The 25,757-nt window shown below is 38.4% G+C and overlaps 1 protein-coding gene across 13 annotated transcripts in view; it reads left to right on the top strand.

Moving 5' to 3' along the window:
- The window catches only part of R3HDM1 (R3H domain containing 1), a 92,554-nt gene that overhangs the window by 38,406 nt on the left and 28,391 nt on the right, over positions 1–25,757 (top strand). For 7 of the 13 annotated variants that reach the window (XM_062605767.1, XM_062605763.1, XM_062605840.1 and 4 more), the window contains exons 4-14: positions 10,436–10,477; positions 10,923–11,012; positions 16,612–16,726; positions 19,183–19,261; positions 20,605–20,664; positions 20,745–20,885; positions 23,400–23,508; positions 23,604–23,699; positions 24,866–24,903; positions 24,986–25,036; positions 25,183–25,409. In XM_062605767.1, the coding sequence (XP_062461751.1) occupies positions 10,436–10,477; positions 10,923–11,012; positions 16,612–16,726; positions 19,183–19,261; positions 20,605–20,664; positions 20,745–20,885; positions 23,400–23,508; positions 23,604–23,699; positions 24,866–24,903; positions 24,986–25,036; positions 25,183–25,409 (1,048 nt within the window). The remainder of the gene's footprint in view (positions 1–10,435; positions 10,478–10,922; positions 11,013–16,611; positions 16,727–19,182; positions 19,262–20,604; positions 20,665–20,744; positions 20,886–23,399; positions 23,509–23,603; positions 23,700–24,865; positions 24,904–24,985; positions 25,037–25,182; positions 25,410–25,757) is intronic. The other 6 variants (XM_062605816.1, XM_062605868.1, XM_062605799.1 and 3 more) reach the window with 5 other exon arrangements.

Raw genomic sequence — 25,757 nt, 5'->3', positions numbered from 1 at the left:
ATATAAATAAATGGCCTTTGTGAGGTGAGAGATGGACCTATAAAGAAATTGTGGCATGGAAATTTCAAGTGAGAAGGAGGCAGGGTGCATAGGATGCAAATGTCTTGTGTTAAAGGAGAACACACACCGATAAGGGTGGGTTAAGAATTTATGGCAGCAGATTTGATCTCTCTCAGATTTAGTTGCACATTTTGCACTTATGCTCAAGAGTCCTGAAAGATGGATCTCTTTCACGAAGGACAAACTAGCTAACTCCTTGTCAGAGGCTGCCAACTTGATCATTGAAGACTGCAAGTGTCTTAGATGAGGAGTTAATGAAAACAACTGAAACTTTCTGGCACAACTGCAAAAATGGGTCAGATTTCTAAGAGAAAACAGAAGCTTGTGTTTGACAAAAAGTAGTTTTCTAAAGGAATTTTGTGTCTGTGGGTTAGCAATAAACGATTTTCTGATAAAAATCCTGACTGGGATATGGGGTATGGCAGTATTCTCTTGCGGGTTACAAAAACAGGACAGTACTTTATTAGATTCTTGTTATTAAGAACTGAGTAAAAGGGTCTTCTGGGAATAGTTTTATTCAAGCGTAACAATTCAGAATTCCATTGAGTGAAGTAAGCTGTATCTGCTATGTTAAATTGCTTCCAAATAAATCTTGTAGACCACTGTAATAACAATAGAGTTTTACACTTTAATATCTGCTGGCTTTATTAAGGCTGGCATCTGTGTAAAAAGATATTTTTATGAAAAAATAAATCCTTAAAATGAAATAATTCTCCCGTAACATACGAGAAATAACTGCTACTGAAGCACTGGTAGATGTTATGGCTGAGCTGGTATTTTCTTTAATCAATGAAATATTCTAGTAGTGAGCCTTAAAGATCAATTTAAGATTTATTTTCATATAGTTCAGTAACTTGGAAATATTCATACTTTCCTCATTCAAGAAATCTCATTGAGTGGATTTTAGTGTGGAAACTTCTGTTGAGACCCAAGTGGCAAACCTGCCTTCCTGCAAACAAATGTTTTGTATAGTTAGATCTGGTTTAGAGAAATGAAATGCTGTCACTGACTCTGGGGTTTGGGAAAGGGGTTGGTTGCTTGGTTTTGTTCTTGTACAGGAGTAACAGCTGGTGGCTGGAATAACTACCTACAATACGCAAGATGAATTGACCACCTGTGTAATGAAGGCTGTTTGGTAGAGACAGCTTTACTGTCTTCTGCGTTTAGTGTTTGCATTAGTGTTGCGTCCAGGACTCTCCATCAGAATCAGAACGTTGCTTTTACACAAGTAGTGTAATTAACACCCAAGTCTAGGCTGAGGATGCTGATTTCCAGAGTGCTGGGATGACAGGTATAAGGTGGAGCCTTGCTAAACCCTCTGTAGCAACTGAAGTCAGTTAATGTCACTTGTGCTGTGGTAGCTGTTAGTGCGAATAAGTATGTCATATTCAAGGTTTTTTCATTAAAAAACATATTTTATGCCTAAATATGAAACAAATTTTGGCCTGTCCGTAGTAAAAAAAAATGTCTGAGAATAGAGTAGTCACCAAACATTTTGACAAACGGGCGATTACATAGTTTGGCTAGTGAAATTTTACTGGGTGTACTACTATTCATTAAGTGCAGGTTAAATGTTCATGTAGAGGTGAGGAAAAAGCAAAGAATTTGCAGAGAAATGTTAGAGAAGATTATAAGAAGCTTTTTGGAGTTTTATTCTTTTGTTTACTAATTGAATATATCTGAGGATAGGTTGGGGGATTTGGCTTTCCTAGCTAGTAGCTTATTACTCAAGTTTTATACCTATTGGAAAACTATGATAGTGTTTCTGAGTACAATTATCACTTGACTTCTGACTTCTAACTTCTTTACAGCCAAGTAAGAGACAGATGTTGGTATTTTCTCTTTCTAAACCTGCCATCATTTGAATTTGGGTACATATCCTGATCTTGATATTTCCAGAAACTGGTGATTATACTTTTTAAATGCAACTGTGGCTCTAAATTTCAGATTATTTTGAAATGTCATGCATTAGTAATCTATTTGCTGTTGCATACACTGTTGGAGCTACAATGTAAACAAGAAAAAGTACCTTATTAGAGTACATGGCTAGCACTCACAGTGTTTTTAGGCAGTGGAAATGCTTATCCACTATAAGGACTGCTGTTACAAAGTTAATGTGTCATAGAATCATAGAATGGTTAGGGTTGGAAGGGACCTTAAGATCATCTAGTTCCAACCCCCCTGCCGTGGGCAGGGACACCTCACACTAGACCATGTCACCCAAGGCTCTTCTGTCTAACCTGGCCTTGAACACTACCAGGGATGGAGTATTCACAACTTCCTTGGGCAACCCATTCCAGTGCCTCACCACCCTCACAGGGAAGAACTTCTTCCTTATACCCAATCTAAACTTCCCCTGCTTAAGTTTTAACCCTTTAACCCTTGTCCTGTCACTACAGTCCCAATGAAGAGTCCATCCCCAGCATCCCTGTAGCCCCCCTTCAGATACTGGAAGGCTGCTGTGAGGTTTCCACGCAGCCTTCTCTTCTCCAGGCTGAACAGCCCCAACTTTCTCAGCCTGTCTTCATATGGGAGGTGCTCCGGTCCCCTGAACATCCTTGTGGCCCTCCTCTGGATTTGTTCCAACAGTTCCATGTCCTTTGTATGTTGAGGACACCAGAACTGCACACAATACTCCAGGTGAGGTCTCACAAGAGCAGAGGAAAGGGGCAGGATCACCTCCTTGGACCTGCTGGTCACGCACCTTTTGATGCAGCCCAGGATACGGTTGGCTTTCTGGGCTGCGAGCACACACTGAAGCCGGCTCATGTTCGTTTTCTCGTCAACCAACCTCCCCCAAGTCCTTCTCCACAGGGCAGCTCTGAATCTCTTCTCTGCCCGACCTGTAGCTGTGCCTGGGATTGCTCTGACCCAGGTGTAGGACCTTGCACTTGTCATGGTGTCAGGAAATACTGAAACAAAACACAAAAAAAAGAGCCCAGATTTATCTTACAGGATAGTGCCTTTTACTCATTATTAGAAAGGTTTTGGTTTGTGGGTTTTTTTTTTGTTTTTGTTTGTTTGTTGTTTTTTTTTAACCAAAAAAATATTTAAAATCTCCATAACAATGAACATTGGCTTATGTGTAATCCAGAAAAGGAGGCTCATTCTTGTTCTACAGTTCATGCATGGGGTTGAGGGAAAGACTATTAGTCTTGAATACTGTCAGCTCTGCACTGAAAAATAACAGTAAATAGATATAAGGTCTTTGATGGGGGAATGATCGCCGAGGCAGTAAAGGACTGAGATAAAGGCAGCTGTATATTACTACATATCAGGAAAAGAGCTTGCAAGCTGTGGAGAGCAAAACCAAAATACCAGTAGCAAAAAAGGCCTCATGGAAGGATGGAGGCTGGTGCATGAATGCAGGAGTTGTATGCATGCACTGAATGATATGGGTAGGGTAAATTTTTTATAAAATGAGTAGAATTCTGTCTTGGATTTATGCTAATAAAGCAGATATCCCTGTCCTTTGGGTGAATTATTTTTTTTTTTTTACCTAGCAGCTAGACATTTCCCTTTCTACAAGTTTCTTCCCACCATACTAGCACAAACCTTTGTTTTCTCTCTGTCTTCCACAGCTTGAGTTCTCTGAAGCCTTTCCCCAGCTGTTTTGGTCTTGTCAGGATTTACCTGTCTTTATCTCAAAAATATGTGACTGTTATGTCTTGCCTGTCCTCTGAAATGTCCAAACAGTACTTCAGAAATTTATATAGTACCTTCTCACAAAACTTTTCACACTTCTATCTTTGCCATCCTGTGCCCGACCTGTTTTTATCCAAATTGTTTAGATAGCATAGTGATGACAGAGGAAGGCATGCAACAGCAGCAGATCTTTGTATTTAATTTGTGATCTGTGGAGGTAATTAGGAAAAAATAGACTGATACCCCTACTGTAAGCCTAGGTATATATGATTATATGTATTTGTTAAACTCTTATCTTAATTCCCCTTATTTATTTAATTGGAGATGAAGCATGCTAGTTAGTCTTAAAAGTTGTGGTGTGGTTTTGGGGTTGTGTTTTTTGGGGGGAGGGAATGTGTTTTGTTGTGGGTTTGGCTTTGGGGTTTTGTTGTTGAGTTTTATTAATAAAAATCCCAATAATTTTCATCATAAAATTGTTGCTTTTAAACACTGTCTTGAAATCATGTCCATAATGACTTTAAATGGGGCATAAATTCATTTTTAATCTTGCTTTCATTAACACACTTTTCTCAAGTCAGTAGAAGTCTGAGAGCTGCAAGTATGAAGAAATTGGTTAATTTTAGTTTACAAAGGATTACATATTCTAAAACCGCTATAAATTCTTTTTCACAAATGGGGAACATGAACTCTGTAGGAGCAAAACATATTAAATACAGAGAAATTAGGACAGAACTTAAATTCACAGTCCTGAAAAGAAGGGAAAATGTGCATTAACAGCTATAACATGGATTGACTACCTGTTGTCCTGGAATTCCAGTAGAAATGTAGTTATCTTCAGTCAAAATGGTTTTGCCTGAGAACGGAACTGTGCCCACTCATCTTCAAGCTTTTTGAGCTTTTTTGAGAGTGCTTATTGTTGATAGTACAGGTCTTCCTGTTTTGTATTTCCTGGCAAAGGCCTTCAATCACACACCTTTTCTTACATTAGCTGTCCCTCTAAGCCAGCCACACCAGATTTATTCCAGTGCTGCTTACCTGTCAAGTGTGTGGTGCTTACTCCTCACAGTTACACTTGGATGTGAGGGGAGCTTGTATTTCAGGTTTTAACATCCTTAAAATTACGCAGGAAAGCAAGGAATCCACATCAATCAAGGTATTGCTTTACAAGGCAGTTGTTTCTAGATAACAAGTCTTAATATGATAGGTGGGATGATACTTGTTGGGTTAGTTTTCCAACTTGGAAACATGGCATGGTTTAAGCCCAGCTGGTAACTCCGAACCAGGCAGCTGCTCGCTCCCCTCGCTCTTCTTCCTCTTCCCACTCCCAGAAGGAGGAGGAGGAGAATTGAAAGACTGTAACTCCCACAGGTTGAGATAAGAGCAGTCCAGTAACTAAGGTATAACACAAACCACTGCTGCTAACAACAATAATAATAATAGTAACGGAAATAACAAGGGAAGGGAATACAACCGCTCACCACCTGACAACTGATACCCAGCCCAACCCAAGCAGCGATCTGGCCTTCTGGGTAACTCCCCCAGTTTATATAGTGGGTATGACATGCTGTGGTATGGAATGCCTCTTTGGCTAGTTTAGGTCAGGTGTCCTGTCTCTGCTTCCTTCCAGCTTCTCCTCCTTCCTGGCAGAGCATGAGACTCAGAAAGTCCTTGGTCAGAGTAAATATTACTGAGCAACAACTAAAAGCATTGGTGTTACCAGTGCTGTTCCCAGGCTGAAAGTCAAAACCACAGCACTGCACCAGCTACTAAGGAGAAAAAAATTACTGCTACTGCTGAACCCAGGACAGTATCCACCCCTTATTCCATGCCATTCATGTTATGCTCAGATCCCACATTTTTCAGTGTACCATTGCTTTTGTCTCATGTATGTATACACCTGCACCCACACAAGGAGAGAGATATCATTCCTTAGTCCATGGACCAATCCCTATAAAGCTGCTGAATTCATCCAGTCCATGATGTCAGGCTCCATCTCTTGTAACAGTCTTGCAGAGCAGGAGAGACTGTGGAGTGTTGGACTGTTGCCTGCTGATGACACTGCGGAACTCATCTGGTCACTGCTGAGCTCATCTGGATTTGTCATTCTTTGTTGGGATGATGGCCGGAGGGAAGTCCGTGCCAGTTGCTGGTGACCTGAAGCCATCTAGTCAGTGGGCTATAAAAGTATTACATAGCAGGCAACAGCATACAATTGAGTTTATTGGCTGTTTTCCCCTAAAATCAAATCCCCTTGAGGTATACATTGGACTTCCCTATCCTCCTGCATTACCCACCAAGTATATCTGGGTCCCTGATCAAAAGCAATCCCACAAGTGGGTTTGCCTGTGCCTGAAGTGGGAAGAACCCAGACTGTCTCCCCCAGTAAATTTTTTATGTGCACCACAGGAACTTTGTCCCCTTCTACAGTACGTAAAAGTTCTGATTGGCCTGGGCCAGCCCTGTTGGCAGATCCTCTGGTGTTGACCAACCAGGTGGCTTTTGGTAAATGTGTATCCAAGTGTTTGAAAGTCCCACCACCCATTGCTCTTAGTGTAGTTTTTAACAGCCCATTGTACCATTTGATTTTCCCAGAGGCTGGTGCATGGTAGGGGATGTGATATACCCACTCAATGCCATGCTCTTTGGCCCAAGTGTCTATAAAGTTGTTCTGGAAATGAGTCCCACTGTCTGACTCAGTTCTCTCTGGGGTGCCGTGTCACCACAAAATCTGTTTCTCAAGGCCCAGGATAGTGTTTTGGGCAGTGGCATGGGGCACAGCGTATGTTTCCAGCCACCCCGTGATTGCTTCCACCGTGGTAAGCACATGGCGCTTGCCTTGGCGGGTTGATGGCAGTGTGATATAATCAATCTTCCAGGGCTCCCCATATTTGTACTTCAACCATCGTCCTCCATACCAAAGAGGCTTTAACCGTTTGGCTTGCTTAATTGTAATACGTGTTTCACACTCATGAATAACCTGGGCAATAGTGTCCATTGTTAACTCCACCTCTTGATCAAGAGCCCATGTGTATATTGCATCTCTGCCTTGATGGCCTGAGGTGTCATGAGCCCACCAGGCTATAAAACCCCACCCTTATGTTGCCAATCTAAGTCTGTCTGAGTCACTTCAATCTTAGCAGCTTTATCCACTTGTTGGTTGTTCTGGTTTTCCTCGGTGGCCCAACTTCTGGGTACATGAGCATCTGTCTACATGGCGTACCTTCACCACCAGATTCTGCACGTGGGTAGCAGTGTCTTGGCCACAGTGCAGCAGCCCAGATGGGTTTATCTCTGTGTTGGCAGTTGCTCTGCTTGCATTGCTGCAACCATCCCCACAGGGCATTTGCCATCATCCATGAGTCAGTGTAGAGATAAAGTACTGGCCACTTTTCTTGTTCAGCAGCATCCAAGGCCAGCTGGATGGCTTTCACCTCGGCAAACTGACTTGGTTTACCCTTTCCTTCAGCAGTTTCTGCAACTTGTTATAGGGGACTCCATACAGCTGCCTTCCATCTCTGATGCTTCCAAAGCACTGGAGGGGCCCACTGCGCTAGATACTTGCCCATGCTATCCCACACACCCTGCCACTCATGACTGTCCAGCCTTGAGGAAAATCTCTTGGTCCTCCTGTATCATTGTTTAACCCTCAACAAGACTCAAACCTGACCCTGCTTAGCTTCCATGACCCGACAAAACTGGCCATTCTCAGGGTGGTCAAACCATAAGCAAAACATACAGAGTATATGCAGCAACTAGCTGGTTCCCAGCAAGAGGAGCAGGGCATTGAAAGAATATTCAGGATCCTCCAGAATCTACTCCCACTGTGTATAGTCTGGTGGGGGAGCAGAGGGTGTGAGGGAGTATCTTCTCCATAGATTAATCCCTCAAGGAAAGGAAAAAGAAAGATGCATAATTTCTAAACACTTCCATTATATACCTCCCAAAGTATAGAGGCGATGACCACACTGGTAACGCAAGCCAGACCAGTTTCATAATCAATGAGTCTATTGTATTATAAGTCATTACCATAAAGTGCAGCGAAACATGAACCTTAGCCCAGGCCCCCCAGCTGATAAACACTAAAACAGCAACTACCTGCTGTAAGTAAGGTACAACATACTGAAACTCTGAGATCAAGAGCAACAACTTTGAGAGCCAGTAAATCAGCATTGTGACCAGTGACTGTTAATCCAAAAAATGAATGCTTATCACAAATACAATTAGACACACTCCAGTCAGATCTGTCCTTATCTCATCCCTTCATGCCCCATGTTGGGTGCCACAAAGAACTGTTGTGGTTTAAGCCCAGCCAGTAACTCAGCACCAGGCAGCCACTCGCTTATTCCCCCTGCCCTTCTTTGTCCCCCCACTCCCGGAGGGATGGGGAGGAGAGTTGAAAGAATGTAACCCCCATGGGTTGGGATAAGAACAGTCTGGTAACTAAGGTATAACACAAGCCACTACTGCTACCACCAATAATAATAAGGGAAATAGCAAGGGAAGAGAATACAGCTGCTCACCACCCACTGACCGATACCCAACCTGACCGAGCAGTGATCTAGCCCTTCTGGGTAACTGCCCCCAGTTTATATACTGGGCATGACATGCTGTGGTATGGAATACCCCTGTGGCTAGTTTGGGTCAGGTGTCCTGTCTCTGCTTCCTCCTGGCTTCCCCTCCTCCCTGGCAGAGCATGAGACTGAGAAAGTCCTTGGTCAGGGTAAACATTACTGAGCAACAACTAAAAACGTTGGTGTTTCAGTGCTGTTCCCAGCTGAAAGTCAAAACACAGCACTGCACCAGGTACTAAGAAGGAGAAAAATGACTGCTACTGCTGAACGCAGGATAAAACACAACTGTAATTCTGCAAGCAAAATGGAAGATAGATACAACGCACAAAACACTTAAAGGACCATACCATGAAACTTACCTTAATCGTGATTGAAATCTGAAAACCACATTAAACATTTTTATAAATAATTCAGGTTTGATACTAGATCATTTCAGTTTCAATAGCTCAAATTTTGAAGCATTTGCTTCACTTTATCAGGGCTGAGCAAGCATACTTAAGTTTTGGCTTTAGTGAATTCTTGAGACTTTAATTCAGTAAGCTGAGAGGGAGGTGTGTGTTTCTTACAGATTTTAATTAAATTTAGTTATGACATGGTTCTTCTTCCCAGCAACAGTCTTCTCTGTTGTGGGTGTTGTTTTCCTTTAATCACTCTTAAAAAAATGAAATATATGTCTTATCCAGTTAATTAGCAGTAGCTTACGTGTAAATCTCTGGTTAACGTAGTAGAAAGTCTGTTTGGCTAGTTTTTTTGCCAAATATAGGTTATTTTTCATGTTGTCCTGACAGTGAACTGAGGACTCCAGTGGCAGTGCTAATTTGATTTTATGTTTACACTACTTGATTTGAATCCACCTAAGGTAATTGATGCTGGAGTAATTGATACGGGGGTGGGAAATCATCCAGTTCTTGAAAATATAGTAGCTTGGTATAACAGAAACTTTGCCAGGGATATGCAGAGTGCCAGCTTTCAACGTGCAATATATGCTTTTGGTATAGCTAATAGAAAGGAAAAAGTATTTTGCAGGTTAACAGCAAAACTCAAAGTCTCAGAGTTCCAGGTGTGAAAACATTTGAACTGTCTTTGCTGCTCAGAATCTCATCAAGCTTCCTTTAAAAACTAATGATGAGTTCAGTTAGCTTTCAGTGCTGCTATTTAAAATCCTGTTACGTAGTGAAATGAGCTTAAATGAGCTCCCCTTCTGCTGCTTTTCAGCTAAGCTGATGTAACATCTCCGAAGAGTCATTTGGTTCTTGAGGAAAATCAGAGAAATAGCACTTCTGCCTTTACATGGTTAGAACCCTTTGCTGTAGGTTAGATGTTCTGTTCAGCAATATGTGCATCCTGCTAAGAAATTAAGGTACTACATAGACGTTTGCTCCTCTGAGCCTAGGGCATGGAGGACTCATGGAGTTTTCAAATGGAGTTTTTGTTTAGTTTCCTTCTGAATGGATACCTCTTTCAGAAAGGAGAAAATACTGTCCATTAAAGAAGATTTGAAAGTGGTTTACCAATGCTACTTTTTCTTTACAAACGTTAGGCCTATGCTCAATAAAACAGCTCTGTTAGAGGCTTTTCTATCCACCAGTTCCACAGTGAAAACAATACTTAAAACTGTGTTATACCACTGTGTTTCTGCTCCTGTGTAACTGTCACAGAGGATTTAGTTAATTTTATCTATATGTTTTAACCTTCTTAATTAAGATGGGTCATCATCTGCTCCCGGGTAAAGGCAATGCCTTTTTCTTTGTGCCTTCTTTCACCTACCTGCCTGTTATTTTTTCAGGTAGGTTTCAGGGATAGGAAGGAAAAAGTCATGTCATTAGGAAATTAGGACATGAGAATTTAAAATATAGGAGCTGGCAAAAAGAGTAATCTGCTTGGGTCTTACTGAACAAGAATAATGCTTGCTTCTTGTTAAATTCCTGTAATATTTATTGTTGATAAATGAAGAAGAGAAATTGATCATGAGCATGGTGAAATTGAAAGACGGTATAATCTTTCAGCCAAACGCACCTGCTGTTGCTTTCAGATTCCTAACAGATTTGACCATCATGTTAGTAGTAACTGTTAAAGTTTTCTCTTATACAGACTTTTGCGTTAATAAAACTGTACTATTAAGTTTAATATAAACTTTTTCTGTTGTGCCTATCATTCAGCGGCCAATACAGTCTTTTGGACAGACAGCAAAAAGGTCGAAGGTACGGTAGACTTGTGTGCTGGCATGCTGTGAGGAAGCCCTTCATGCTTGATGAAGCTTTGTTACTTTGTGAAAAGTGCCTTTAGTTTTATTTTTTGGCATCAAAGCTTTTTTTTATTCTGTTGGAATTTTGTCTTGCCTAGTTGTCTGCTTTTGTGGTTTGCCTTTATATTTTTGGTGGCTTTTTATTATGGAGAGAAACAGTTTCCCAAAGATTTTATTTACTTTTCATTAGATGTGCTCTGTTGTGCTGACATTGCTGTCAAAAGCTTCAATTGCTTGGGTAGTTTTGTCCTAGAGGAAATTACTTATTCTTTTGAAAATATTAAAAATGCTGTTTTCAGCCATTTTGTTTTACATAAGATGAATGGAAAAATAATGGCTTATGGTATATTTATATAGTTTTTTATAAGCCATAGGTTTTAATTTTGCATACTTTCCTTTAGTCAAACACAAAGTTAAAGTTAGTTCGGAGCCTTGCTGTATGTGAAGAATATCCACCACCTCCTACAGCTGAAATATCACAGGACCTCCAGGTAAAAATTGCACTACTGAAGTTTCTGAAACAATTTGAAGTAACATTGTTCAAAAGAAAACCTTTTGGGTACTCTTTAAATATTCAGACACCATATGAGTTGAATTTTATTTTTTTTTAATACAGCTTTATTAGAGATGATAATGTCAGATGAAGAATTTGCTGCTTTGTTTTTTCTGAGTTATAATGGTTAATATCTGGGAAATAGGAAGAGGGATTTGTTATTTTAACTTTCTAGTGTTACAGTGCACTTGAGGCAGTTTTAAACTGCAGTCTGTCATCAGACAAAAAGTTATTAATATTCAGCCTAATTTATCAGCTTTTTGTGTTTAGAAAATTTAAACAATTGCAAGTTCTGGTGTTTTTAACTGAATTCCTGCATATTAGCCATACTTGCTGGTAGTTCTGTTAACACATGCCTGAAGAATGTCTGAAGACTAATCTGTTAAGATGATACAACACACTTGAAGTTCCTAAATGCTGGACAAAGTATGCAAAAATATTTGGAGAATTTAAAACAAAACCTTCATACCAGTCTGCGTTTTAGAGCAAAATACTATTACTGGGTTTAGTTCTTTGTATGAATGAGGGGCATCAAAATGCTTTTCTGTTTTTCACTCCTAACAAAACTGAAATGGTTCTTAGTGGCTTACTCGTAAAAGATGTTGACTTATTCAGCTAATATCTGAACAGCTTCTAAAATGGCTTTCTGTGCAAGGCCTTACTATTGTTAACAAACAGAAGGAACCAGTAGAATAGCAGGATGTGAGTGGGTTTTGCTGTGGGACTGGTGGTTCAGTGTTGGGAAGGGAGAGAGGATGAGAATACATGTAGGTTTTGGTCAAGGTAATTAAAATCGTGTTAAAAAAAACCAAACATTTTCTTTGGGGAAAACTGAGAAAATAATATTTTTTGTAGTTCCTTACTAATATACCAGTATTTGAAGAGTTGAGGAGAAAAATTCTGAAATTGGGCCTGCTAATTTGCTGAAAATCTAAGTTTTATGTTAAAGGCTACAGGGTGAGAGATTAAAAGACAAGAGAAAAGGTAATGCTATTTAAAACTGTTTACAACCCTACTATAATGTTTTGCATAAGATTAACAAAACTGAGAGATCTAGTTCAGGCTTAGTTGTTTAGTCTGAAGCAGTAGGGTTTAACTTTTTCAGACACTGTAACTGCAGGAAGGGAATCCTCTTTTGTTCAGGCAGTTCATCTGCAGTGTATTTAAAGCATAAGAAATGTTAGGATTTCAAAAACCTCCAGCACTATACAACACCATGTATTTAATGGTTTAAAATCAGACATTAGTAATACGCATTCTCTGCAGATGGCATTCGTTATCATGTCCTCTGAGAATCTGTGCTTAGCTGCATACTGCAAGGTCCTTCGTGGAAGGAATTATTGCAGTAGTATAAGAGATGTAAAGGCCAGCAAGGTCCTTCGTGGAAGGAATTATTGCAGTAGTAAAAGAGATGTAAAGGCCAGTTCTACAGAATGAAATGACTTACGTGATAATCTAAGTTTGTACAAAAGAAATACCATAAACCAGACTGTATATTAAGAAACAAAATTAGATCTAGGTGTGATTTATTTTTTTTCTTCAAAAACGCTAATCTAAAGAAAAAGGTTTACGAATCCCAATAACTATGCAGATGTTTGAGAGAACAAATTTAATTCTTCCTTGTAGAACAGGGAAATGCATTGTTGAAGAGGAGAGTTAGAAGTTGGAATTTGTTACAAGTCCTGATGCTGTAGCGTGCATCCTGTGGGGCACAGGTCTTCCATGAACCTGTCTAACAACTTCTACAGGCAATTTCTTCCCCTGTTTTGCTTTCTCTACCAGCAAATCCGTAGGAATGGTATGGAAGATTTCTTCTGTAAACATGCATTGACTGCTGGCTGCTTTGAGCCCCACACTTAGAAGCATGATGTGTGTGCATTAATTGTGCTTGGACATGTGGAATGTCCAGTGGGTAGGTGAAGTGAGGCTGTCTTGCACAGCCCTCACTGGCAGCACGAAAATAACCTCTGTGATTGCTTCTCCTTGCTGGAAAAGTCACTGCTCCGTTATATCTGCAAGTGAAAAATGGCTTCCAGTTTTGTGTTAATACTCAAAGCAGATTTTAAGAGGTAGAAAAAATAAGGTTCAGGATAATGGCTGATGATAATAACTTGAAGGATCCCAATTTTTTGTGATTAGTAAGTGTTCCCTAGAAAATTATACTTACTCATCTAGATAGTAGTGTAAATTTGGGGATAACTCTAGCCTTGCCTGTGACAGTTTATCAGTCACCCCTTCCACATGAGTATCTGCAGCATCTCTTAGCAAGGTAAAACTCCTAGGCACATGCAGGTGTAGAAGTCACTTAACAAGCACTGCTGGCTGCTTCTCTATATAGGCTATAATGAAAGAGATTGACAGACCAGAAGAATTGTCTCAAGCGGAATAATTTATTTTCTGATATACTTGTTTATATTTTCTTGAGCAATTGCAATATGCAGAAAGATACAGCTTCTTACTGAGAAACCTAGATAAGAGCTCACAAATTTTTCAGGCTTAATTGTTCAAAAGCACTGGTAGCCCTTTCCTGAAAGATGCTGTGAAAGTTACAAGCTAGGTTTATTGCAGGAGGAAGAACTAGCTGATTTATTTGATCTTTTATCTTTGTAACTACACTAACTCTTTATTCTCTTGCTGTCCTTTGTCTAAATATTAGCTGCTGGGGTTGTTCTGGTTCCATATACTCTAATACAAAGTATGAACACTAACAAAGGATGGTCCATTTCAGCTCTTTTTAAGGAAGGGCTGTGTTTATGTGAATGACAGTTGTTATTATGGGTAACAAGTGTTCCTGCTCTGGCAGGGGGATTGGATAAATCTTCAATCTCCAGCAAGGTTTAACTAAGGGCTGTGTTTATGTGAATGACAGTTGTTATTATGGGTAACAAGTAAATAAATCTTCAAAAGGTTTAACTACCTCTTTAGCAAAATAAACCCAAAGGGGGGGGGGGGAACAGGGTCTGTAGATCAGGGTTAGGTTATACTGACTTATGTAAATTCCAGTTGTTGTTGATTTTTGATTTTAGAGATTCCTGGTAAAAAGCCAAGGCCCCAGGACATGGGGCCTTTGAGTAATACTCTTTAATGTTTCCTCTTACCTTTTTCTCAAGAGTTTTAAGCTGAAAGAATTTACCAGATTTTGGTGGTTTGAGGGTGGTTTTGCTTTTTGTTCGGCTTTTTCTTGTTTATTAAGGATATGGTGACAATTTCTTCTGCTACAGTGAGGGCTTCTGATAGGTGATTAAATCATTATGTCAGCAGAGAACCACAACAAACAGGGTCATATTAAAAGAATTTTAAGGGAATAAAGTTAAAAGATTTTTCAGCAGCTTTCCAGTCAAGTAGGTCATATTTAATTAGATGCTACAGTTTTTATAGCATGAAATCACAAAAAAATGCCCTTTGCTGCGTAGTTCTGTTGTATCACACTTTGAAGCAGAATTGGTGGTAGTAGAAAAACTGTCTGTTCAGATGGCTATTCCTTTTTTAGCTCTTGTTGAGAAAAGAAGTAGGAAAATGATTACTTGCTTGAAATCCTTTGACGAAATTATCGTTGTATATGTTTACCTTGGATGAGTTTAGGATATGTAGTCAGTCAGTTTTCTCATGAAGGAAAATTGGACTATAAAAATTTCCTAAACTTAACTGGTAGTTTTGTTCAATATTGTAAAATCAAAAATAGCGTATTTGTGGATTAAAGTCAGAAAAATATTCTTGAAGATATAGACATATTTCTTTTTCAGATAACTGTTGTGCACCTACTTGGTGAACAGTAGGTGCAATGCAGTTTGCAGTGACAAATTGCTCATTTGAATTATATTCAGGCTCATGATGTGAGGGATGCAAAGATTTGGTTTGGACTCTAAGGTTTGTAGTCAAGAGAATTCTTAAGACTAGGCAAGAATTATACAGAAGAGTTCATTATTAATGATTGGTAATGGTTTTTATCAGACTTGGTTATAGATCATCTCGTAAAAGCTGAGAAGTCTTCATACTGTTTTGGAGGTGTGATTTTTTGGGGAGGTGTGTTGTTTTTGGTCTGATGCTGTTTTGGAGGGTGTTCATGAATTTGCTAAGTTTAATTAGAACATTTAATGTATGGGAAAATCATAGTGAAAGTGAGAGCTAATATAGCTATCAGCTAAGCTTTTTTTCATTTTAAAAAGTTATTATTCAAAAATCACATATTAAAAGTAGTTTTTAACAACTTCATTGGTATAGGGTTTCCATTGCCCAGCTCTGAAAGGACCAAGGTACCATTTTGCTGTGCTAGGGCAGAGAGGAGCATTACTGCAGGTTGTGCAAGGATGTGTTTGCGTGTGAAACTGTCTTTAGCCTTGGTGAATCCTGACTATATTTAACTCTGGCTGGCTTACACAGGTGAGATCAAGTCTGTGGAATGACCCATGAGGAGAAGCTTAGAGTGTGTGCCTGGGTACAGATAATAATGGGTTTGAACGAAGAGTGAGGACTTGAATCAGAAAGGATTAGGTGCAGGACAGAAAGTTATAGGCAGGAATGAATGAGGAGCAGTTTTTTTGGGGTTAGGAAGGATCAGATGTTCTGGAGGTGGGAGGGTTACAGCATCAAGTCAGTTGGCATTTGGGGGAGCAAAGCTGGTATTTGAGGGAGTTAAAGCTAAAAGTAATGGGGGAGTCTCACTCTCACAGGACTTTGCCACTCCTCTGCTTGGAGTCCTTCAGACACATGGTGTCTCCATTTTCAGCCCCCGTTCTTCTGTGGTTTTGCTGTTGGAAATACGTTAGACCATCACTGACAATTTTGTTAGAGTAGAAGTATGATAGACAAATTACAGTCTTCTGTTCTTCAAGGGACTACTATATTGCTGTAATTTCAAAGGGAAGTTCTTTTTGCTTTCTTTGGGAAAGAGGTTTTATTGTAGTTTATTTACTTGTATGAAAACATAGATTTTGAGATGATTACACATGAAGCTACTCTGTTAAAATACACAGGAAGTTAGGAATCTAAGCCTTGATGACAGTAAGGTTTGCAGATCCTGCCTTGATACATAGTACTGTAAATATTTCCCTGTTTTGTGGATCTGGGAATGCTGGTTTGTCTTAGAGTGAAACTTTTTTTTTTCTTGATATAAACCAATTTGAAACTTGAAAAATACTTTCATAGTCAAGAACTATGAAGAATGGGGGGAAAAAGCATCGTGGATGATAAAATACTTAAAATTTAGAAGCTGTATAAAATTTATACATCTGAAAACCTGGAATATTTTCATATGTGTTGAATAAGATGCTTTGGATTAATTTTCAACTAGCATTCAGGACCTAGAAATGTGTGTAAAGTGTGAAATGTGTATCATACTTTCTCTGCTTTCTCTATAGTTTTTGATTTACTGGTTAATTCAATTTTATGGTCACATACAGTACATGTGGGATCAGAAAGAAAATAAAGGTAGTTATTTTCTGTGTTACTTTATTTTGCAGGTAATAAAGTAGAAAACAGTTCCCTTGCAGGTATTGCGTGAAATAATTCCCATGATGACTGATTTTTACTTTTGACAGGAGAAAATTCAGATCCAGTTGTCACAGTCTTTTGAAAAAGAAGAAAAACCTGCAAAAGATGAAACAGAAAAGGAAAAATCCAGTGATAAACTGTCCAGAAAAATGTTATCAAGAGGTTTGCTATCTGTCATTGTGCTTTTACATGTACCATGTAGATAAAGAATATTTAAAGAAAATACAGTTTGCTTCCAGGTCATCATTGCATAAATGCTGCTTTTTCTTTTAGCAAATGCAGCAAATAGATCAGAGAGTTTTGAGCTGGAGAAGGAACTGATCCCAGAGAATACAGTGTTTTCAGGGCTTCATCAAACATGTACTCCAGCAAATACTTTTGCTTTCTCACCTGTGTAGCTATGCAGAGCAGCATAAAAACTATTGTGTTGCCTCAGTTGGGTCCAAATGTTCTTTGGAAAACTGACTTTACTAGTCAGTAGAACTTAAGATTTTATTCCTAGACTTTGTTACAAAATTGTGAGACTTGAGAATGGCAACTGCCTTTGCACTTTACGTTTATTTTTCTTCTGATAGTATCTAGAATTATTTTTTTATTATTTTGATTGCTTTTATATAAAATTTTGGAGAAATGGTGAACACATAAGTAGAAATGACAAATGTTATGTTTTTCACCTTAATATTCCTGCATTCTGGATTGAAGATCTATTCTATGCTGATTCTTTTTTTAACAAAATAGAAGTATGCAATTAATGACGTTCACCTGTCTCTGTCCATGTTACCTAATGTCTCCTAAAGGTAGAAGACTTTATGATTTAGGTTGGCAAATCATTGCACAGCTGTTGCTTTAAATAAAGGATCCAGTATGTTTAGATAAACAGATCAACCATGTGTAGGAAACATCTTTAAAGCTAAAATTCTTGTAGAGACAGGTAACACTGTGTATCTTGTCCCAGCTGGCAGCCAGGTATTTGTGAAATAAAAAGCGCTGGGACTGAGAACTTAATTGCATTTATAACTCTCAGTCTTTAAAATGATGCCTTAAAGAAATAGGGTGTTCTTTCAGAGCTAGTGTGAGAAACCTTTAAAATACATGCCCACCTTCTAAAATGAAGAGGAAAAAAACCCCACTACTCCTACCCCAGCTCCCTAAAAAAGCACCCAACATGTTAGGTAATGAGTTGAGAGCAAAGGGATAAAATGCCCAAGGTAGAGGTAACTGTTCTAAATTCACCCAATTATCTCTTCTGGAGGTTAATTACTTTCTAGTGAAGGATGTGCAAAAATAGCGTATGGTGGAATTTAAGCATTATTCTACTAGAAATTAGAACTAAATTATTGCTGACTTGCAAATTAGGAAAATAATTATTCAGTCTTAAAAATGTTTTACCAGGCATACCCTTTCCACCACACTATGCCTCTTCCCCTCAAAAGCAAAAGTAGTCCCAAACCATGAATGCTCTCAAACTTGCTTGGTTTCATTTATGCTCTCAGGATAATACATGGGCAGAATTGATAGCCTAAGAAGCTTTGCAGATAAAGGAAGCCACTATCATTCTTCTTTAGGGAGCTAGAGATTCCCTGTCCTCAGGTGAACTTGATTTTCTCCTGAAAAAAAGTTAAGATCTCCTTTTTGAAGACTGCACACTTTGGTTGCCCAGTTTCCTGCTACATCAAGAGGCTGCTTTGCCAGCACTGTTGCTTCTCGTGAAAATGCCTGCATAGATTCTGTCTCCACTGAATCTTACCCTAACTTGTTCAGCAGTCCCCTCATTGCTAAGAGAAGCTAAGTTGCAGTGACTGCTCTCTCCACTGACCACAAAAAGACCTGGAACTCCAAGGAGCTAGTTTAAGCTGTGACTAATCTAAGACTAGGTTAACAGATAAGTAACCTTCTTTCTTGGAAGAAATTTAGTTCCAAAAATACTGTTAAAATGTCTGTAGCTCTGAACTCTAAGACCTGAAACTCTGAAAGGTGCTCGTGTAAGGAAGGATTTGGTGTTAAATAATTTCTTTCGGTGACAGATTTCAAAGAACTGAATGTAACTTTGAATACTTTGTTTCACTGAAACCAGAAAGGAAGCAGAAGGTTGCGAGACTTCTTTCTGGAAACATCTACACATTATGTTGTGAAAACAATGCCCAACAGAAAAGGATTTTTAGTAATACAAAATACCATTGTGAAAGTTAAATTGTTACATTCTGAATTACAGTATTTCTTTGGGCAATATCCAGCAGTCCTGTAGATCAGCTGCTGGTCTGCAGAAGTATATACAGCAGTGCAATGTAGGATATTGAGGAAACTTGGAATGTTGATGAACATCGGATGACTCAAGGTGATATACTGCTTCAAAATATAGCAATTTGTTAATAGATTGGCAATGTTATTGAAGCTTTTGCTTCTGTATTACACTTGAATTAGGGGATGGAGGAGTGCTACTGGGTTTTCTGTTTTGTTTTTTCTTTTTTGCCTTGTCCCTGGAAGCTAGTTGTTTAATTTTGGGAATAGTTTGCCTAATAGTTATATAATGTTGATCCATAAATAGTATGGTCACCAATAATTGGAAAAAAATGTGTTTTCTCAAATTGTAATTTTGCTCTTGTCCCCCTCACCCTTAGATTCCAGCCAAGAGTATACAGATTCCACTGGTATAGATCTTCATGAATTTTTAGTAAATACGTTAAAAAACAATCCCAGGTAAGCGTTAGTTATGTCAACTTTCTGGTTTTCTTTCTTTTTGTTGCCTGAGGGGTTTTGTCTTGTTCCCTCCCCACCCCCCAGAATGTTTACCCCTACATGTCAGTTGTTTAGGATGTTGCGCAGGCTCTCTGAAACACCAGTCTACTGTAATCTGTGTGTTACCTGAACAGAGGTTCAGGACACTGAAATGGTTTAAGTGCTTTTAATGTTGAATAGGCAAATAATAAAGACTGCCTTCTCTGACTTTAATCTGCCTTGCACTGAATTTATAGACAAAGGGGGTTTTCTTTTTAGGCTGTACCACATAACCGTAGTTAAAGATATACATCTTCACATCAGAAACCAAATCTGACCTAATTCAAGCCCGTCATTTGTTAGCAGCAGAGTTAACGTAGTTCTGTTGTGTTGATGTTGCTGGCTCACTCATTTGGTTTTTTCTTTCAATGGGATTTCATACTAAATCCATGGCTATTATATACAAGGCAAGAAGTTAACTCAGTAGAATTGTGCTTCTGTCACAAAAGCTATCCCACTTCTACTTGTTATTCATTAATGTTATAATTTCCAGTGTGATTGTGATTATGTTTTATTGGCAAAAAATGTAAAATGATCTGTAATAAGGGACCAACATGATTTTGTCCTGTAGAGTAAAAGCACAGATCTCTGCTCGGCTCTTGTGTTCTTGTTTGAAGTCATAAAGCATCCCAGTGAAAATAAGGAACTGTAGGTGAAGGGCTGCAGTGGGCTTTCATCACACTAATTGGGAAGCTTATAAACTCTGCAGCAGTTAATTTCTTTGCATGTTAATGACTTGTTGGAACCGGCATAAACATTTCTAAGACTCGTGTTCATTTCTATCACTTCATCACGTTGCAATGTGTGCCAGCTTTTAAGCACTTGATTGTGGGTATGTTGTAGTAAATGTCATAGTAGTGCCTCCTGTTATCAGTACTGTCTTACTCTGTTTCAGTTATTCCACTATATGCTTCACAATCCAAGGGCTAGTTCAGGGCTCTTACTACCCATGATAACCAAAAAGAACCAACCTTGTCACTCCTTTTTCTTCTTCTTGAGTCTTTCTTCTCAATGTTCTTTTGAGCCTACTGGGCAGAGATTCCCTTGGAGGATTTTTGTATTCTGAGAACAGCATGTTTCACTACATGAGTTCAGTACAGTATAGCTTAGTGAAAAATTAATACCCCTAAAAATATTGCATTTGATGGTTCTATTCACATCTACCATCATCCCTTGATTATAGACCTTATCTGTGTATTCTTAAGATGAATACAGCTGTGGTTACTGGAGTGTCTCATGTGCGTTGCTGTGTTTTTTATTTTCAGGGACAGAATGACGCTACTGAAATTAGAACAGGAAATTTTAGATTTCATTGGTAATAATGAGTAAGTACTGTATTTTGATAGGAAAAATAATTCAAGAGTATTCCTGTTTATTTCATAAAGCTCTTACTCCTTTCTTCCAGAGTTCCAAGAAAAAAGTTTCCCCCAATGACATCTTACCATAGAATGCTGTTGCACAGGGTAGCTGCTTACTTTGGATTAGAGCACAATGTGGACCAGAGTGGAAAGTCAGTCATAGTAAATAAAACTACCAATACGAGAATGTAAGTGTAAAAGTCTTGAAAAAACTGTCTGATGCTTAGATTTAACCTCTAAGATACATTCTGCAATGCTGCTGCATCTGTAGCAGCAGAGGTCTTACCTGCTCATGGAAAACCATGCATCAAGGAAAGGGAGTTGAAGGAGCTCTACTTTTCATATTCCAGTGTTATGTAACGTCATCTGTTCCATGTTTAAACTGGGGGGGGGGGGGGTAAGAAAGGATGTTATCTGTAAATTAAGAATTTTTGTTGCTTTTCTCAGAGACTCATTGCTAGTTTTGTTTCTGTGAAGTACAGATTTATATCAACTATTTATTTGTTTAAAGATTTATACCAGTAAAGCTTACAAAGTACATTCTTTGTTTCATATGGAAAGCAGAACGAACCCTTAACTTAAAACAGTTATTTCCGATTTGGTGAAAGGAGGGGAACAGACTTGCACGACTTCAGTTTTTGTACTGTAAGAATTTACTTGGAAAATTCAGACATTGAAGTCTTTTGTTGGAATAATGTTGCTTATGGTTTTCACATGGCTTAACAAATTAAGGTAGCAGGGAAGACAAGACATACCATTAGTTGAAGTGTCAACCAGGATAACAAGTCATGGCATAGAGGGCTGGAGAATTCTTGGAGAAACCACTAGGCAAATCCGTATTACAAAAAAAGTGTCACTGGGGTCACAGCAAGTCCAAAACCCATGTGTAGTTGACCTTTTCATTCGTAGGACCCAGCTGTTCTCTCTGTCCTCTGCACTTGCTCTATCTTCTCATTCTTTCTCAGAAAAACAAAGGACTAATGCATTGGTATGTTTATGCCACCTAGTTTCTAATTTTAGCTTAAAACCTTTGTCTGACACATTTTTGTTGTGGGATGTTTAGGTTTTTTAAGTAGTCTATGATCTGATCTCCTGAAAACAAGAGCTTACAGTGCCTGCATCCTTATCCCAGTTCTGATGTACATTCTCCATAGCTTTGGGAAAAAAAAATCTTATTACCCACCGTACTTACAGAATCAGTAAAACTGAAATACTGTGCCACACTGAAGTTTTAGCAAAGTGAACAGTTTTCTCCCTGGAAGTTTCTAGTAAAATATATAGAATCTAAACATTTGTTAAATAACTGACATATTCGTGTATGTGTTTTTGCTTTGGCTATGCATTCTCTGTCTAAATTGATTTATAAAGCCATACATTTCAATGCCTCTACCAGCATCTCTAGACTGAAGCTTCAGTCTAGCACTTCAAGTGTGGAAGTACTTTAAGAACTATTAAAAGATGATTTCTTAATTTTTATGTCCTTTATATATATATCTTTTTTTTTTCCTCAGCTGTATTTAAATAGCCTGTGGCCTCTGGAAGCCCCCAATAGGTGTAGTTACTAATTAGCAGGCATTTCATCTAACCTGCAGACATTAAGATTCTTAATGTTTTCAGTATTCTTATTTTAAATCGCTTTGGATATAAAATAAGAATTTGGAAAGAAAACCTTGGAGATCTGCTCCATGTTGAATAAAACCAAACTTACCTTTTCCTCATAGGCAGATTCCCGGCTCCATCGCCAATCAGTGATGTTACTGACATCAGCAACCCAGTGCATACTGGGACGTCTCAGTGGAGTGGGAAGTTGGTGATTGCAGGGCAGTAAATTCAGGGACCTTTAAAAGAAAGAGGTAAGACAGTCTAAAGGTTCTCTGAAATGCCTGCTAATTATGTTTGGGCATCCAGTAACTAATAGTTAGGGTTGGCTGTTGTATAGAAAAAGTTCTCCTGACTCTATACACATGTCCTGGGTAATGAATAAAGAAACAGAATATATATATGGTTTGTTTTTTATTGGAGAAATATTTCCTGCTTGTCTGAGAGCTTCTATTTCAATAGTAGTAGTCTTATTGTCTAGGCACTTGGTATCTATTTGTAATAACAAGAGTTTGCAAAATACCTCATTTTCTTTGACAGAGTAGATAAAATATCCAAACATATAAAATCTGTTGCTTCATCCTCTTACTGTGATCTTGTGCCTGCATTATACTGTTCTTCTTCTCTTGCTTATTTCTACTTAATTCTGTATATAAGTTTGCAAGTTTCAATGCTTTCTCCTCTATCTTCTGTTTTCCCTTGAAATGAATTCTGAGGTATTACAGCTGTAGCAGAAAACACCTATCTTCATTTCCATGCATGTCCAATATCCATTGCATGGCACCAGTCTGGATTTGAGAACACTTCTGGTTCCCCCAGGGCATGTGGTTTGCTTGCCACCTTAATTGGAAATTGAAGCAAAAGCTTTGAAGGAGGAAGAGATTTTAAAAGCAGGTTTGTTACACCTCAGGAACAGGACTTGTCAGGGACATACATCTTCTTACAGTTTGATGCCGTTCCCATCGCCTGGACAACCAAATCTATCCCTTCACTTAGAATATTAAGTATAGTTAACATTAATCTTGGGTATATTTCAGTTTGTTCCACTGTGCATAGTGTATTGACAAAACCATAAGTCTTTTCTTTCTAACCATTTTTCACAGACCTGACCAAAAGTTTTGTGAGCATATAAAAGATGAGAAGAGCGATGATTTCCAGAAGCGGTACATCCTTAAAAGGGATAACTCTAGTTTAGACAAAGATGACAACCAGGTAAAATACATGTGGATTATTCCCTTCCACTTGCTGTATTTGACTGTGTTTATACTATTTTTCTGTAGAAGTTGACACTGTATCACTTAATTTAGATGAGAATACGATTAAAAGATGACAGAAGAAGTAAATCCATAGAAGAACGTGAAGAAGAATATCAGAGGGCTAGAGAAAGAATATTTGCACAAGATGTATGTATCAAAGAAAATCTTCTAGTGTTTTCTGTCACTACTTCACACACACACACATATGTGGTTTTTGTTAAAAAATACTTCTTTCCAGGAAACAAACAACACCAACAAAAAAAAAACAACAACCCACAATGCACAAAAAAAACCAAAACCCAAAATAATAGGGTTTTTTTCTCACTTGTGTCTATATCCAACGCATCTTATGACTGGTCACAGTAAAATGATTTGAGTTCCCATATGTGAAATTTCAGTCAGGATTCTGGAAGCCTAGTCTCTCTTGTCTGGACTTAGCAAGGACAACATTGTAAAATATAATTCGATCACAAGTACTGGTTATTTTTAATCATATTGAGCGAAATGGAAAAGATATCTTAAAAATAAGTATTACTTCTAATAATCCACTTTTATTTTTGACATTTATCTGAAGCTCTTGCGCATCCAAAGCGAGATTCTTGTTCTGAAGAAAGAGTAATGAGCTCAGAGAGGCTAATTTGCTGTATGCAGTTACATTCCAAAAACCTTTTCATGTTCACTGTAGTTAGGAACAAAAACAATGGACTTTGGATACAAAATTACCTTTTCCTTTTGCATACTCATTTGCCAGATATTGTACCCTTAGAAGCTTCATACCAAATGTTAGATGTCGCAGTCAAGGACAACATAATTGAATTTAATATTAGCCTTTTTGATGGTATATTCTGTCTGCTTTTTAGCATATGTGTACTTGTACCCAAAGAATTCAGTACAGTAGCCAGGACCATCATCTTCTTCACGTTTCAAGCAAAAGCCAAGGCAACTCAGGTGGTGTTAACAGGCACATGAAGTCACACATCAGTTGGAAGTGACATAAGGCAGTGAAGGCCAAATGGAAGAATTGTGACTTCAGTAAAATACTGATATAAACACAATAATCAGCACTGTAACTATTCTAATGCCAACTTTTTATTTCCTGCAGATGGGCCTTTTTATATTGCCTTTTTTTCCCTATAACATGGAAGTTATCCACTAAAGAGGTTTAAGTTTTCAGGCGGCTTAATATAAAGAGGATGCTGTAAAAGTCCGTGTCTAATACAGAAGACTCTGTATTGCAGCATGTTTTGTTACTGCGATGTAGTAGGGGTTCTAGATGCCATTCATATTAATTTCTACACTTCTTTGCCCCTCAGTCCCTGTGTTCCCAAGAGAATTATTTCACTGATAAAAGGTAAGAAAATTTGCAGTTTAATTCTGTTTTGTTTTCCTATTTTCTTAATAAATATTAAGCTATCTTATTAAAATGTCAACAGAATCCAGGAGGAAGAAACTAATAGTACACAACAAAGACGACAGATACTTAGGTATTTGATGCTTTCTTTAAAAAAAAAAATAAATTCCAAAGTATTCTGCATGCATTTCACCTTTCTTTTTTTTTTCTTTTTTTTTTTTTGTTTTCCCTTATTTTGCAATTGATGCTTGTGCTAAAAGTTTAGTTTATAACTTACAGAATCAATAAGGAAACATCAGGGAGATCAGCCAACAGCCATCAAAGCAGTACTGAGAATGATCTGAAGTATTGTGAACCCCGTCCCTGGAGCAGCACCGACTCTGATAGCTCCATCCGCAATCTGAAGCCAGCTGTAACGAAAGCCAGCAGCTTCAGTGGGATATCAGTTCTGACAAGAGGAGATAGCTCTGGAAGCAGCAAAAGCACAGGCAGGCTGTCTAAGACAGGTATAATAAAATCTGTACAAATAGTTACATAGCAGTGAAGTACCTGACGGTTTGATACTCGATGTGTATTGCAGATGTGTACATATGTAGAGGCCTCAGTCTCATAGGTGCTCCATGCATACAACTCCCTCTGAATTTAGTGGGGGCTGCATACATAGAATGACTGCAGACCTAGCTCCGTAGGGGATAACTGCCTCGGAGGCCTAACATTCAGGTAATAAACTAAATGAAATCTTCTGTCTTTGGAAGAATTGTGAAGTACATTATAGATGGCTTTAAGCTAAATGCATTTCAGCTCATACAAAGGATATGAAAACCTTAATATAAGTACTGTATACAAAATAAAAA

The sequence above is a fragment of the Pezoporus occidentalis genome, unplaced genomic scaffold, assembly GCF_034315485.1.
Source record: "Pezoporus occidentalis ecotype Australia unplaced genomic scaffold, CSIRO_AGI_Poc_V1 ctg12, whole genome shotgun sequence".
NCBI classification, from domain to species: Eukaryota; Metazoa; Chordata; class Aves; order Psittaciformes; family Psittacidae; genus Pezoporus; species Pezoporus occidentalis.
This window is presented reverse-complemented; position numbering and strand designations above follow the sequence as displayed.